Source organism: Aethalodelphis obliquidens, unplaced genomic scaffold, assembly GCF_003676395.1.
Source record: "Aethalodelphis obliquidens isolate GAN/ISIS:26980383/991018 unplaced genomic scaffold, ASM367639v1 scaffold90, whole genome shotgun sequence".
Lineage (NCBI taxonomy): Eukaryota > Metazoa > Chordata > Mammalia > Artiodactyla > Delphinidae > Aethalodelphis > Aethalodelphis obliquidens.
The window spans coordinates 1,844,996-1,860,325 of record NW_020838034.1 but is presented as its reverse complement, the minus strand read 5'-3'; the positions used below and the strand labels follow the sequence as shown (position 1 = coordinate 1,860,325).

Sequence of the window (15,330 nt, the reverse complement as noted above, 5' to 3'; positions counted from 1 at the left end):
TCCCAGAAATATAATAGTTTAGCATATACCCTTTCAAACTTTTTCCTATATACATATAGCTGGTTTTTTCCAACACTTTATTATGAAATTTTTCAGCATACAGAAGTTTGAAAAAACTAAACACAAAATATCCCATCACCTAGACTTTTTCATTAATATTCGACTGATTTATCATATATTTATCCATCTTTTATTCCATCCTATTTTTGGACATGCTGCAAAGTAAATTGATATACTTCCCCCATAAATATTTCATCATATCAGAGTCAAGATCTCAGTATTTGCTTATAGGGTTTTTGTTTTGAGGTGAATTTACCATCAGTAAAATGCACAGGGCTTCTCTGGTGTTGCAGTGGTTAAGAATCCACGTGCCAGTGCAGGAGACACGGGTTCGAGCCCTGTTCCAGGAAGATCCCACATGCCACGGAACAACTAAGCCCGTGCGCTACAACTACTGAGCCTGTGCTCTAGAGCACGAGAGCCACAACTACTGACCCACACGCCACAACTACAGAAGCCCATGCGCCTAGAGCCCATGCTCCACAACAAGAGAAGCCACCGCAATGAGAAGCCCGCACACTGCAACGAAGAGTAGCCTCCCGCTCACCACAACTAAAGAAAGCCTGGGCACAGCAACGAAGACCCAATGCAGCATGCATGCATGCATCAGTCAATCAGTCAGTCTTCTCAGAGTGACATCAATAGCTAGTTAGGTTATATAATTTTTAAAATAAAATAGGGCTTCTCTGGTGGCTCAGTTGTTAAGAATCGGCCTGCCCTCTCCAAGACCAGCACCATGGCAAAATGAGGAAACAACTAAAAAGTGAAGAGTTTGCACAATGGAAAACCACCCTGACCATCTCCTGAATTTACAGGGATCATAGGTGGAACGTTCCCTTCACTGGCAGCCATCTTTGGCCGTTCTATTTCTGCATCACACTCATCCCTCAATAAAGTCAGTGACTGGATCTTCTCCCAAAGTTTCCCCTGCTTTCCATCAGGCATGGGGGAAAAAAATCAAGAGAGACGTTAGTATCTGTGACTGAGGAACTCTTAATCCAATCCAGAAGAAAAGCATCTGTTATGGAAAGAATGAGATATTCAAGGATGTTGGAGACACTGCTCTGAACACATTCTGCACAGCAGTAGAGTGCCGAGAAAGGAAAAATTCATTCATTTCCAGGAAAAACTTCTCCAATGGTTTGAGAAGAATCTTCTTGTATTCGAGATTCCCTACACTATGCAAGAAGGCAGTATGTATCAAAAAATCTTTAAAATCTGTGTGCCCTACCACACAGCAATTCTGGAATTTATCCTAACAAGGTAATGAAAACTGGCCCATAGACATTTAGCAACAAAGATGTTTATCAAAGTGCTGTTTGTAATAGTGAACTCTGCAAACATTGTACCAAAAAGTAAATTATGGGTACATCTATTTCATGTAACCATTATATATAAGAGAGCATCTGTTAGAATGAAAAGTGCGTTATGATATTTAGATGGAAAAAGTAAATTACAAAATATAGGTGCAATATTATGACTTGAGTCTTTTTTTTTGTCCTGTTATTTGCTTGTTTTGTGTAGCAAACATGTATAATTCTTCTAGTAAGAAAAGTTTTTTTAAATGATGAGAAATTCTGTTCCTAAGATTTCATAGAAGCATAAAAAGAAGTCTACAATAAAAAATGTATATGAATAAAAAAAGAAAAGAATCTGCCTGCCAATGCAGGGAACACGGGTTCGAGCTCTGGTCCGGGAAGATCCCACGTGCCGCGGAGCTACTAAGCCCGTGCACCACAACTATTGAACCTGCACTCTAGTGCCCGTGAGCCACAACTGCTGAAGCCTGCACGCCTTAGAGCCTGTGCTCCGCAACAAGAGAAGCCACCACAGTGAGAAGCCTGTGCACCTCAACGAAGAGTAGCCCCCGCTCGCCGCAACCAGAGAAGGGCCTGCGTGCAGCAACGAAGACCCAACGCAGCCTAAAATAAAATAAATTTATTTTAAAAATTGTAAATCAATCAGTCTTCTCAGGGTAACATCAATAGCTAGTTAGGTTATATAATTTAAAAAAAATAAAATGCACAAATCTTAAATGTACTTTTACTCAGTTTTTTAAAATTTTCATACACCTCTGTAACCCAGACCCTTCTCAAGAACATTATCATCACCCCAGAAAGTTCCCTCATGCTCTTTCCTAGACAGCCCCCACCATATATAGCTATTTAATGGGGGTTTTTTTTAAGTATTTTTAAAAATCAGCCCTTGCTATAATATTATTCTGCAACTTGGAGAATATGTTTTCATATGAGTAAGTATATACCTCATTTCATTTTAATAGCTGCATATTCATTATTTAAATGTACCAAAGTTTACTTCCTTGTTGATAAACTTTTAAGTTGTTTATACACTTTTTCATTACAGACTTTGTAGTTATACATTCAGCTTTGGTTCCCTATCAACAGGTGGACTCCAGTCTTCTACCAGATGTGACTCCAGTCTTCTACCAGATGTAACCCCAGACAGAAACTTGTTATGTTACCCTACCTCCATAAGTTATTTCCCCTTAGATATACCTGTAATCCATGCTGCTATATCATCAGATTTGTCAAATGAATAAACTCATTGCACGTAACAAATCACATTTTTATGAAAAATAACACACACACCCTTTTTTTTTGAGGGCAAGTTTATTATGCTTTCATTTTAGTCTGGATGTGGTAATAACTTTCCCCCAAAATTTTTTTAATGAGAAATGTGACTTTATTTTACATTTTTGTGAATCTCCTTAATGTCTGGCTTAAATATAGGACAGCTGCATCTATTTTTGCCTTCTATCTGTTGTGATGTTATTCTGGTTTAAATACATGAAGAAATCTGACCTCACATAGGTAAAAAGTTGTAAAAGAGAGGAAGATATTTTAATAAATTCAGATAACTGTAGATATTCTTTGATACTGCAGCAAAATTAATAAATGTCATAGTTCCTTAACACTGCAGTGTTGGAGTATGAAATCAGTGGCCATTGGTCTTTCTTGCAATTTAAATGGATTTTTTACCCATGTATGATTTTATCACTTCCTGTATTGGTCATTGAAAAATATTAATTCACTGTATTACATTGCTTTTCCGTTTCCTATATTGTATCCAAATCAATTCACATTTGTTAATTGCCACTTATTTCATGAGAAAAACTTAAGTATTAAAAAACTGAGAATCTCATGGTAGTTAATGGACACAAGTTTTCCAAAATTACAGTGTTCACTCAAACTTAAATTTTGTCATCGGAAACATATTTTCAATTGGGTTTCTTTTTTGTTTTTTTTTTTTGCGGTACGCGGGCCTCTCACTGCTGTGGCCTCTCCCGCTACGGAGCACAGGCTCCGGACGCACAGGCTCAGCAGCCATGGCTCATGAGCCCAGCCGCTCCGTGGCACGTGGGATCTTCCCGGACCGGGGCACAAACCCGTGTCCCCTGCATCGGCAGGCGGACTCTCAACCACTGCGCCACCAGGGAAGTCCACAATTGGGTTTCTTGAAGTAACAAGTTCACTTGACTTACTTTCAGTTCCTGGGTCAGAATAACCATTGTCTGTCAGTACCTTTAAGTAAAAACGGTGTTCCATGAAAAAGCAACTAGTTCAGCTCACCATTCAAATATTTGCACAAGTGCATTACCTTAAGATAACCATCATACCTCAGTGTGCAGCAGAAATGCTTTATGCATACTTCCATTGTGTCATGCAGAATAAAGATTTTGGTTTGTGGGCCAAGATTTAATATTTTTACTACTTTATCAAGAGCATTCTTAGATGATGCTGGCATAGTTCATTTCTACTAGTTTCATTCTAGTACAGTTTTGTGCCACTTGCCTTGATTCATACTAAAACTGCACTTTTACCCACCATTCTTTTACTCCATTAGTACAAATGTCAGCACAACAAAAATGCATATAATATCTTAGAGTGTTATTAAAATAGTTTTGACTTCTTGGATCCCTTGGGGTAAGCAGAGCAATCTTTGAGAACTGCTGGTCTGGAGACCATGATAGGGCAAAAATCCAGATAACAAGGAAAAGTCTAAGTCCTGCAAGAAATAGGTTGAGCATTATAGTCCTTCACGAACAGAAAGATACAGAGTAAAGAAATTGAAAGGACGTCTTTAAGGTAGAAAAGGGCTCTAAAATTGGCTTTAAAAAGTAGTATTTCAATAGGTAGGAAAAAATGTTAACAGATCATAAATTTGCATGTAAATACTCTTGAGTTATTTAAATTCAGGGTTGCCTATTTTAGAAAACTCTTATACTTCTTTTTATAGTCAACCTTAGATTATGTACATAATGAAGGAGAATAGACGACAGATGCTCTGGTTAATAATTTTAATGATTGAACAATTCTTAGTATTTAGTTTGCTTCATAATGACCTATTTTTGGTAGTAAATTTGCTATGCTAGTTGTTTTGTATAAGCTACTATTAAAACATCTTTAGCTTATACCACATGGTGCACAGTGGAAAAGAGTAGCTGAACTTAAAAATTAGTGATGGAAAATTCATAAAATTAAAAATTAAATCTTTATTTTTTTAGTCAGTGCATATTAAATCTTGTGGCTATTTGACCCATTGTATAAATTAGATATTGAAATTGATAGTATTTTTTTGTTTCAGGAAAATATCTAAGGCAAAAGCGAATTGATTTTCAGCTTCCCTATGACATCCTTTGGCAGTGGAAACATAATCAGGTATGAGCGTATCTTACCATGTTTCATTCATAAGTGGTAAACGGGGGGAAAGGGAGGTGCAAGTCTTTTTCTCTGCCTCCTTGTTATGCTCTCATCTTAGGAAGTATAGAGAAGTGCCCCTGTGAACGTTAGAGACTAAGAAAAATGAATTTGCATCCATATTTAATGTGACCTCTTTGCCTTTATTCATATTTCAAAATAGCATTAAGTTCCTGCTTCCTTAGGAAACCTTCTGTTATTATTCTGGACTTTTATTTTGGTGGCAAAGATTCTGTTCTGTAAGAATCCTGTTTGATGCAGGTCTCAAGGGAATTTAGATGTACTGCCAGCAGCGCTAAGAAATTTCAGGCTTTATTTTTGTTGGCTCCTTCCCATCAGTTTGGAATTTATTTTTCACATATAAACGAGAGTCTTCTACCAAAAGAAACAGGGAAAATATTTAACACTCTTGTACTTTTAAAAGATATTTAAATATATTGGGAACTAAAAATGGGAAGGTGCTGTTTTTCTCTCTTGCTTACCTAATTGCAGAGTTTCCCCCAGTTATTTTTATATTAAGCTAAAGCCCCCAGAATCCATATTGAGAACAACCATTGGGAAATCGTCATGCAAATGAGGTAAATAGGCTCCTGAGTTTTGCCAGAATTCCACCAAAGTTTGACCCAAAAGCAATGAACATTCCCGTCTACATTCTCTTGTCTGGTGGCCTCTCTTGAATTCTACGAGGATCAGTATGTTAGATACTTGTCTCAGAGAGTTCATAACAATGAAGGAGATAGTGTTTTGAATCTATACCGACTGAAAAATGATGGTGGGATTATTCTTATAGATTAGTACACTCTAGCTTAAACCAAGTTGCCTTTTTTGGGTGGGGGTACTGTCTTCTATGGCAAAACACTGACCGACTGACCTAATACATTTTCTTCCTAATGCATTCTTTATTGCAGTATGAGAGCGCCATTATTCTGCCTGCCATCTCCCCTTTGTTCACTAAATTAATTGACTTAATTAAAACGTGAAATGTGTTTCCCTACAACACTCACCCTGAAAAAGCCAGGGTTCTCATCTTTTTCATTTCATATACCTACGCAGGCCATCTAAACAAGCCCTGTGCAAGTTTTCCAGTCTTTTCATAGAGGCAAATACAATCTTAATTTATCCAAATGAAAAGCTTTGATCTGCAGTGTGATTTTCATTTAAGTCTATTTAATAACTTGCTGAAGAAACATCTAACAAAAAATGCATTTTTTTTAAACTACTTAGTATTGCTTCCGTTGAATCTAGTTCTCTTAAACCCTGATCTAGTAAGTCACCTTTTATTTCAAGGTAAAAAAGTGATCACACCAAGTTTCCCTCAAATTATCCAACCCAGAAAGTCTTGTAAATGTTTCCATATGAGCAGAGTACGTGGATAATTTCCTCTATTTTTAGTGATTGATACTGTTTTCTGGCATTTGAAGTTGAATGCTATATCAAGATTTTTCTGTTTTTTCTTCTAGCTATACAAGAAACCAGATGTCCCACTATATAAAAAAATCCGTTCAAGTGAGTAACATGGGAGCTATTTTTTCTGCCTCCATACAATCAGTGTTCTTAGCCTGGCACTTAAAAAATTATCCTATATATTCACAAACTATTCTTTGCTGTCTTCTCTCAAGATGTCTACGTTGATGTCAAACCCCTTTCTGGTTATGAGGCTACCACTTGTAACTGTAAGAAACCGGATGATGACACCAAAAAGGGCTGTGTGGATGACTGCCTCAATAGGTACTGTACTAAACTGATTCTGTAAGCACAGGCTTTAAGGTCTGTAAGATACTTCATTTAGGGGAATTCCCTGGCAGTCCAGTGGTTAGGACTCTGTGCTTTCACTGCCGAGGGCCCAGGTTCAATCCCTGGTTGGGGGACTAAGATCCCACAAGCCGTGTGGCGTGGCCAAAAAAAAAAAGTCACTTCATTTAGAGGGAAAGGTTAAATAGGCTCTTTGATTTCCCCTCAAGAAGTTGTACAAAGATAGTATATAAAACCTAATTGTTGAGCTGTCTCAGTCTGCTTGGGCTTCTATAACAAAATATCATAGACTTAAACAACAGAAATTTATTTCTCACAGTTCTGGAAGCTGTGAAGTCCAAGGGCAAATTGCCAGCAGATTCAGTGTCTGATGAGGACCCACTTCCTAGCTTATAGACAGCTGCCTTCTCCCTGTGTGCTCACATGGCCTTTCCTCAGTGCATGCTCATGGTAGAGAGAGAGAGAGATTTCTCTCTCTCTTCCTCTTCTTAGAAGGGCACCAATTCCATTAGGAGGTTCTCACCCTTCTGACCTAATATAAACCTGTTTAACTCCCAAAGACCCTATTTCCAAATACTGTCGCCCTGGAGGCTAGGGCTTCAACTATGAATTTTGAGGGGACACATTCAGCCCATAACATGAGCTAAGTAGAGTAACAGAAAACAATGTGATCTAGAGTCTTATGTCCTCAGGTTTAAATCCTCTTACTACTTAAGAGACCTGAGGAAAGTTCTTTAACCCCTCTAATAAAAATAACACCATCTTTATGGAGGGGTTTGTGAGGATTATGTGAAACAATGTTTACAATTCATTAAGCACAGTTCTAGAAACCTTCCTAGATCTCAGGATATGGTAGCCATAATGAGGGAGTAAAAGTAGGATGATGGCAGTGATAGAGAAGAAAGAGGCCATGATATATTTGGGCGGGGGGGAAACTAGGTTGATAAACCATTAGCATATAGCAGATATACACATGATGATTGAGTCAGTGATGCTAATGAGAGATGGTTATGCTATTGTCAGAGATAGAAAGTGTGGAATCTAACTGGTTTGGACATAAAAATTATGATTTTGATTTGGGACCACTGAGTTTTAAATGACATTGAGATTTCAAATTGGAAATGTCTAATTGAGACAAAGGAGATAGAATTTGTTGGTTTTAGTAACATAAGCATATTTATAGCAAAAAAAGAATTAATGAACTTCCCATCAATGCTCCTTGTTCTAGATAGCTTTCCTAGAAAAAGACAGCTGCTTTCCCAGTCTCCATCTCTAGTCAACTGTCCTGCGGGCTGAGGGAATCAGCGTTTCTGCTTTAGCGTGCCAGTTGGGGAATTCCGCCTTATGTACATCACTGTAAATTCACATCTTGTCATCGTACATACGTACAGTTGTACATAGTAGTAATAGCTTGGTGTTATAGATAGCTGATTTTTTTCACTCACAGATATTTTATATATGCACTTTTATGTATCACTGTGATCCAAAAGCTCATCCTTTTTAGGTTAGTATGTCACAGTTTGTCCTTCTTCTGTTGTTCGTTATTCAAGTTATTTTTAATGTTTTGCTATTAAAAATGGCACTACTATGAAACTCTTTGTGTAGATTCCCTTCTTTGTTAACCCTTAGAGTGTATTCTCAAAAGAAGAAATACCTGTACAAACTATAAGGACATATATATAATTCTTACTGTATACTATCCAATAGCTGTCATGAAATATTGAGTTAATTTTTGGTATCACCACCAATATATAAATATATTTATTTCCCCATAGTTCCACCGCCTTTAGTTATTAACATCTAACTTTATTTCTAGTGCTTTAGTATTCTGTTGGTTTAATATTTTAGAGTATATGTCCTTAAAGTTGTTTAAATGTGCATCTCTTTAGATGCTAACATTTCTGTGCTTGTTTGTATGATATTTTATTGTCTGTGAAATTACTATAATATAGCTGCCTCATTGCTTATTTTTTCTCTTTCTCACAATAGTCCAAGGAGGTAGGTGATAGTTTTACATTGTACAGATGAAGGAACCTAGATTTTAGATGGTAAATTGCTCCAAATTACATAAAACAAGTGACAGAGACAGAATTTGAACCCACATGTGTTTGATTCAAAAGTCATGTTCTTTCCACTGTACCACACTGCTTATTGTATACGTATTGATAGTCTTTTAATCTCTTAAAAATTGAAATTTGAACATTTACCTTTACATAATAACATTGGTTACCTTTATATCATTTAGTATGGGTGTCACATTTATCCTTCCCGTTATGTTGTCATTGTTCCAAAAAAAACCAAAACTTACCCCTAAATAAGAAATAAACAGGGCTCCCCTGGTGGCACAGTGGCTGAGAGTCCGCCTGCCGATGCAGGGGACACGGGTTCGTGCCCCGGTCCGGGAAGATCCCACATGCCGCGGAGCAGCTAGGCCCGTGAGCCATGGCTGCTGAGCCTGCGCATCCGGAGCCTGTGCTCCGCAACGGGAGAGGCCACAACAGTGAGAGGCCCACGTATGGCAAAAAAAAAAAGAAATAAACAAACACTCAGACACAATACTGCCAACTTTGTGTCATGAGAATATGAGCACTACATCATCATGCAGCTAATGAATGTGATTAATGTATAAATAACTAAGAAAAATTCAAATGTTATTCGGTGGGTGCTTCCTTATATATTTAAAAGTAACCCTCATAAAGATTCAGTTAAATGGAGCTATCTAAAATGTAGGATGGCGGGCTTCCCTGGTGGCGCAGTGGTTGAGAGTCCACCTGCCGATGCAGGGGACACGGGTTCGTGCCCCGGTCCGGGAAGATCCCACATGCCGCGGAGCGGCTGGGCCCGTGAGCCATGGCCGCTGGATCTGTGCGTCCAGAGCCTGTGCTCCACAGCAGGAGAGGCCACAACAGTGAGAGGCCCGCGTACAGCAAAAAAAAAGTAAAATGTAGGGTGGCTTTGTCTTACCTGTCTTTGTATTCAGAGTTCTGTAAATATTTAAGGGGATGGGGGAGTTAAAGGATTGGCAGGATCCACTTTCGCATCCATGCAAGACTCATATGTAGAATTGTACTTACTTGTAAGTAGCCCAGGGAACACTTGATTCAGGACTATATTTTTTAAATTTTTATTTATTTATTTATTTATGGTTGCATTGGGTCTTCATTGCTGAGCGCAGATTTTCTCTGGTTGCGTCGAGCCAGGACTACATTGCGGTGCGTGTTCTTCTCCTTGCAGTGGCTTCTCTTGTTGCGAAGCACGGGCTCTAGGTGCGTGGGCTTCAGTAGTTGTGGCACATGGGCTCAGTAGTTGTGGCTCGAGGGCTCTAGAGTGCAGGCTCAGTAATCGTGGCGCACGGGCTTAGTTGCTCCATGACATGTGGGATCTTCCCAGACCAGGGAATCGAACCCATGTCCCTTGCATTGGCAGGCGGATTCTTAGCCACTGCACCACTAGAGAAGTCCCAGGACTATTTTTAAAACAAATAATGGGGTTTTACAGTTACTTCAAATAAAGACTTTAAACATTTGTCCTCCTTTCTTCCAAACAATTTCTAGGAATCACCAACACTGTTTATAAATACTACAGATCTTCCTTGGTGGGTATTTGTTTCTGTACACCATCCATATCAAGCCCATTGCTGCTCCAGAACATTCCTCTTTCCCTGGAACAGAGTCTTGTCATTCATTTCAAGCTTTTTTTGCAGTACACGGGCCTCTCACTGTTGTGGCCTCTCCCATTGCGGAGCACAGGCTCCAGACGTGCAGGCTCAGCAGCCATGGCTCACAGGCCTATCCGCTCCGTGGCATGTGGGATCTTCCCAGACCAGGGCACGAACCCGGGTCCCCTGCTTCGGCAGGCGGACTCTCGACCACTGCACCACCAGGGAAGCCCTCAAGCTATTTTTTAATGCTGTACCCATTTGCTCATAGCGCATACAGAGCCCACTCCTTCAGCTCTCCAAAAGGACAGACATGGTGTGTAACAAAACTGAATACTTAGGGGAAGATAAATGTATATTACCTGGTGAGACTTATGCCACCAGTGGTGATTACTTTCGGAGTTCACAGGCCCTAAACTAAACATCAGGGCCCCTGTCTAACTCCCTGTTAGAGTCTATCTATGCTACTTTGTTGAGAGCACTTCACTTCCACTTGCCCACCAATGAGAATCTCTAGGAGCATTCACCTTTTGCTCTAGAACCCTGGTTCCTCAAATTCTTGGTCCCAAAAAGTTGGGATGGAATGATCCTCTCCCCCACCTCCAAGGCTTACTCCTTCCTGACCTAGCATGATTCATAGTAGGAACATTCATTTCATTTAAGTGAAAACACATTTCCATTTACAGGAATGGTCTGACCTCCATAGCTAGTGAAGTCAATCACATTAGTACATTTCTCAATGATTGTTTAATCTTAAATCTTACCGTGTAAGAGAAAGAGCAATCAGATGATCTATATTTAGAGGGGGTAAAATTCTCTAATTTTTCAAGGGCATTGTGACCACAGGTAATGGCAATTTACATTGCTAAATCAAAGTCTTCCCATGTTAGTTTGCAGCATCTACTTCCAGATTTTGGTAACTTTATGGTTTTGTTTTCCAGACAGTGAATGTTTATATACATGTTTACACAGTTAAAGGGCTTATCTTGGTCATTTATCAAAACAAACAGAATAGGACTTCCATGGTGGTGCAGTGGTTAAGAATCTCCTGCCAATGCAGGGGACACGGGTTCGAGCCATGGTCCAGGAAGATCCCACATGCTGTGGAGTAACTAAGACCGTGCACCACAACTACTGAGCCTACGCTGTAGAGCCCATGAGCCACAATACTGAGCCCATGTGCCACAATTACTGAAGCTCACGCACCTAGAGCCCATGCTCCACAACAAGAGAAGCCACTGCAATGAGAAGCCCGAGCACTGCAACAAAGAGCAGCAGCAAAGACCCAACGCAGCAAAAACTAAATTAATTAATTACTTTTAAAAGCCATGAAAATGAATAAGCCTTCTGAAGAAAAGAGGAGCGATGAATATGCCATTGAAAGTAGAGAGGAGAAAAGGATCCCTGTTTAAAAAAAAAAAAAAAGACAGGAATTGTTATTGTAAAGGTGGGAAGTCCATTATCATAAAAGATCAACAAAGCGGAAAATAGTAGGACAGTTCTAGGAGGGGTGTTCGTCAATATCCATGCAGCAAAGAAATCAGCAAAACAGAATAACTGTGGTGAATTTGACAGTAAGGCAGTGTCTTTACAAGTTAAGCTGATTGTCTTAATTTTTTTTGATATATTTTTATTCTTCTTTTATTTGTTTATTTATTTATGGCTGTGTTGGGTCCTTATTGCCGCACGTGGGCTTTCTCTGGTTGTGGCGAGTGGGGCTACTCTTCATTGCTGTGCACGGGCTTATCATTGTGGTGGCTTCTCTTGTTGTGGAGCATGGGCTGTAAGTGCACGGGCTTCAGTAGTTGTGGCATGCCGGCTCAGTCGTTGTGGCTCGCAGGCTCTAGAGCACAGGCTCAGTAGTTGTGGCACACAGGCTTAGCTGCTCCGCAGCATGTGGGATCTTCCTGGACCAGGGCTTGAACCCGTGTCCCCTGCATTGGCAGGCAGATTCTTAACCACTGAGCCACTAGGGAACTCCCTGATTGTCTTAAATTGAAGTATAGTCCAGTGGATATTTTCTCTGCTTACTGGTCATTTATATGATTTGACACTGTGGGCTGTTTGCCCTTTAGATAAAGATAATATTTTTTTAATAAATTTATTTCTTTTATTTTTATTTATTTTGGCTGCGTTGGGTCTTTGTTGCTGCACACAGGCTTTCTCTAGTTGCGGTGAGCAGGGGCTATTCTTCATTGCGGTGCGCAGGCTCTTCATTGCAGTGGCTTCTCTTGTTGTGGAGCACAGGCTCTAGGTGCGTGGGCTTCAGTAGTTGTGGCTCACAGGCTCTAGAGCGCAGGCTCAGTAGTTGTGGCACATGGGCTTAGTTGCTCCGTGGCATGTGGGATCTCCCCGGACCAGGGCTCGAACCCGTGTCCCCTGCATTGGCAGGTGGATTCTTAACCACTGTGCCACCAGGGAAGCCCAAGATAATATCTTTCTGAAGAATAAATCAAACAACCCTGTAAGTACTTTAAATTTTTATTTATTTATTTATGGCTACGTTGGGTCTTCGTTTCTGTGTGGGGGCTTTCTCTAGTTGTGGCAAGCGGGGGCCACCCTTCATCGCGGTGCGCGGGCTTCTGTCATGGCCTCTGTTGTTGAGGAGCACAGGCTCCAGACGCACAGGCTCAGTAATTGTGGCTCACGGGCCCAGTTGCTCCACGGCATGTGGGATCTTCCCAGACCAGGGCTCGAACATGTGTCCCCTGCATTGGCAGGCAGATTCTGAACTACTGCGCCACCAGGGAAGCTCCTGTAAGTACTTTAAATTGTAAACTGTGGGATTCCCTGGTTGCACAGTGGTTAAGAATCTGCCTGCCAATGCAGGATGCACAGGTTCGAGACCTGGTCTGGGAAGATCCCACATGCCACAGAACAACTAAGCCTGCGAGCCACAACTACTGAGCCCATGTGCCACAACTACTGAAGCCCACGCACCTAGAGCCCACACTCCGCAACAAGAGAAGCCCACGTACCTCAACGAAAAGTAGCCCCTGCTCACTGCAACTAGAGAAAACCCACTCACAGGAACGAAGACCCAAGGCAGCCAAAGATAAATAAGTAAATAAATAAATAAATATTTTTTAAATTAGAAAAAAAAAATCCCCCTGCCAATGAAGGGGACACGGGTTCAAGCCCTGGTCCAGGAAGATCCCACATGCACCACAACTACTGAGCTTGTGCCCTAGAGCCATGACCCACAACTACTGAGCCCACATGCTACAACTGCTGAAGCCCGCGTGCTTAGAGCCCATGCTCCACAACAAAGAGAAGCCAATGCAATGAGAAGCCTGCGCACCGCAATGAAAAGTAGCCCCTGCTCACCACAACTAGAGTAAGCCTGAGCACAGCAACGACGACCCAATGCAACAAAAAATAAATAAATAAATTTATTAAAAAATAAAATGGTTATGCTGGTAAATGTTATAGTAAATTTTATGTGTATTTTACCACAATTTTTTAAAAAATCTGTAAATGGCTATGAGCTACTTCAAAACAATAGTGCAATGTAATCATCAAATTATTAATTCCTCTATGGGTTACAGTTCATATATTCTTAGCTCAGAACTAAATATGATAGTGTTTACCCAGGATGCTGAGTGGACAATTAACTCATTAATTTATAAGAAGCATCAGTGTTTGCACTTTGACTTGGAAATTTTCAGTATTATTTTTGAACTTAGACATTATTACCTTGTTAACTTTGTTAACCAATCTAACCTTATTAAAATAAAAATTAATCTTATGCATTTTTAAAATTCCTATGTAAAAAATGGGTTCATGAAGGTTATGTATAGTGTTAATTGACCTACAATTATTCCTTTTCTTTCTAGAATGATCTTTGCTGAGTGTTCCCCCAACACTTGCCCCTGTGGTGAGCAGTGCTGTAACCAGAGGATACAGAGACATGAGTGGGTGCAATGTCTAGAACGATTTCGAGCTGAGGAAAAAGGTTGGGGAATCAGAACCAAAGAACCCCTAAAAGCTGGGCAGTTCATCATTGAATACCTAGGGGAGGTTGTCAGCGAACAGGAGTTTAGGTACGGTGGTAAATGATACTCCAGTAAAATGGCAAAGTTACCAGATTAGTATGGAAAATGAAATATTTGAAATTTACTTTCAACTTAATCATTAATTGGCTTTCAATCATTTCTCTCCTCTTTAGGAATAGGATGATTGAGCAGTATCATAATCACAGTGACCACTATTGTCTGAACCTGGATAGTGGGATGGTGATTGACAGTTATCGCATGGGAAATGAGGCCCGATTCATCAACCACAGCTGTGACCCAAATTGTGAAATGCAGAAATGGTAAGAAAGCAGGGGAAGGTGAAGACAAGACTCCAACAGAGCAGAAAGCTTTGAGGACATCCAGAGACTGATCTTTCCACAATTTTAGTCAGCTTACACAAAGCAGCTCAGGCAATTCCTTATTATGCCAGATCCTCCAGGTAGAGAGTAATCTCATACTATTTCTCCACACTTCATCGTAACTACTCACTCCCAGAAGAATGTAATATTTATGTGTGTGTGTGTGTGTGAGATAATACCTAATATTTATTGACTGCTTACTATGTGCCAAGCACTGTGTTATGTGGTTCTTCTCACATCCATACATTTAGCATATTTATCACATCCTCACTGGATTTGTTACAATGAGAAATAAAAGTAATAGATTATAATCTAATTGAGAATGAAAAAAATGCATCTGAAAAATAGTTCAGAAAAGATAACATGATAGGAGAGGATTCTGAGAAGATGATAGAGTAGGAAGCACAAGGAATCTGTCTCCCTTTAGACAATTGCAGTAGCAGAATATGTTTGATAAAACTCTTTTGGAACTCTGGGGTCTGTTGAAGGCTTGTAACGTCCAGGGGAAGTTTTAGATGGTCAGTTATGGATCATTTCAGTCAATCTGAGGTGTTAGCACAGTAGCAGCTACTCATCCCTACCCATAGCTACATGGCAGGTAGCTGTGCAAGTGTTCCTGAAATATCTTGCATACAGCTTGCAAATGCTAGGCCTGTTCTCCAAATATTAGGTACCTATGCTTTGATTGCTTCTTCTGATCACAGAGGTGCAAAGAAGCAGGCAGCCACTGTGTACCTCCACCATTGTTGCAAGTCCCTCTCCCTCCA

At 40.1% G+C, this 15,330-nt stretch overlaps 1 protein-coding gene across 4 annotated transcripts in view; it reads left to right on the top strand.

Annotated features, from left to right (window-relative positions):
* Positions 1-15,330, top strand: part of ASH1L (ASH1 like histone lysine methyltransferase) — a 213,130-nt gene that overhangs the window by 162,446 nt on the left and 35,354 nt on the right. For all 4 annotated transcript variants that reach the window (XM_027095164.1, XM_027095162.1, XM_027095163.1 and 1 more), the window contains 5 exons: positions 4,666-4,739; positions 6,239-6,284; positions 6,398-6,506; positions 14,025-14,231; positions 14,357-14,503. In XM_027095164.1, coding sequence (XP_026950965.1) covers positions 4,666-4,739; positions 6,239-6,284; positions 6,398-6,506; positions 14,025-14,231; positions 14,357-14,503 — 583 coding nt within the window. The remainder of the gene's footprint in view (positions 1-4,665; positions 4,740-6,238; positions 6,285-6,397; positions 6,507-14,024; positions 14,232-14,356; positions 14,504-15,330) is intronic.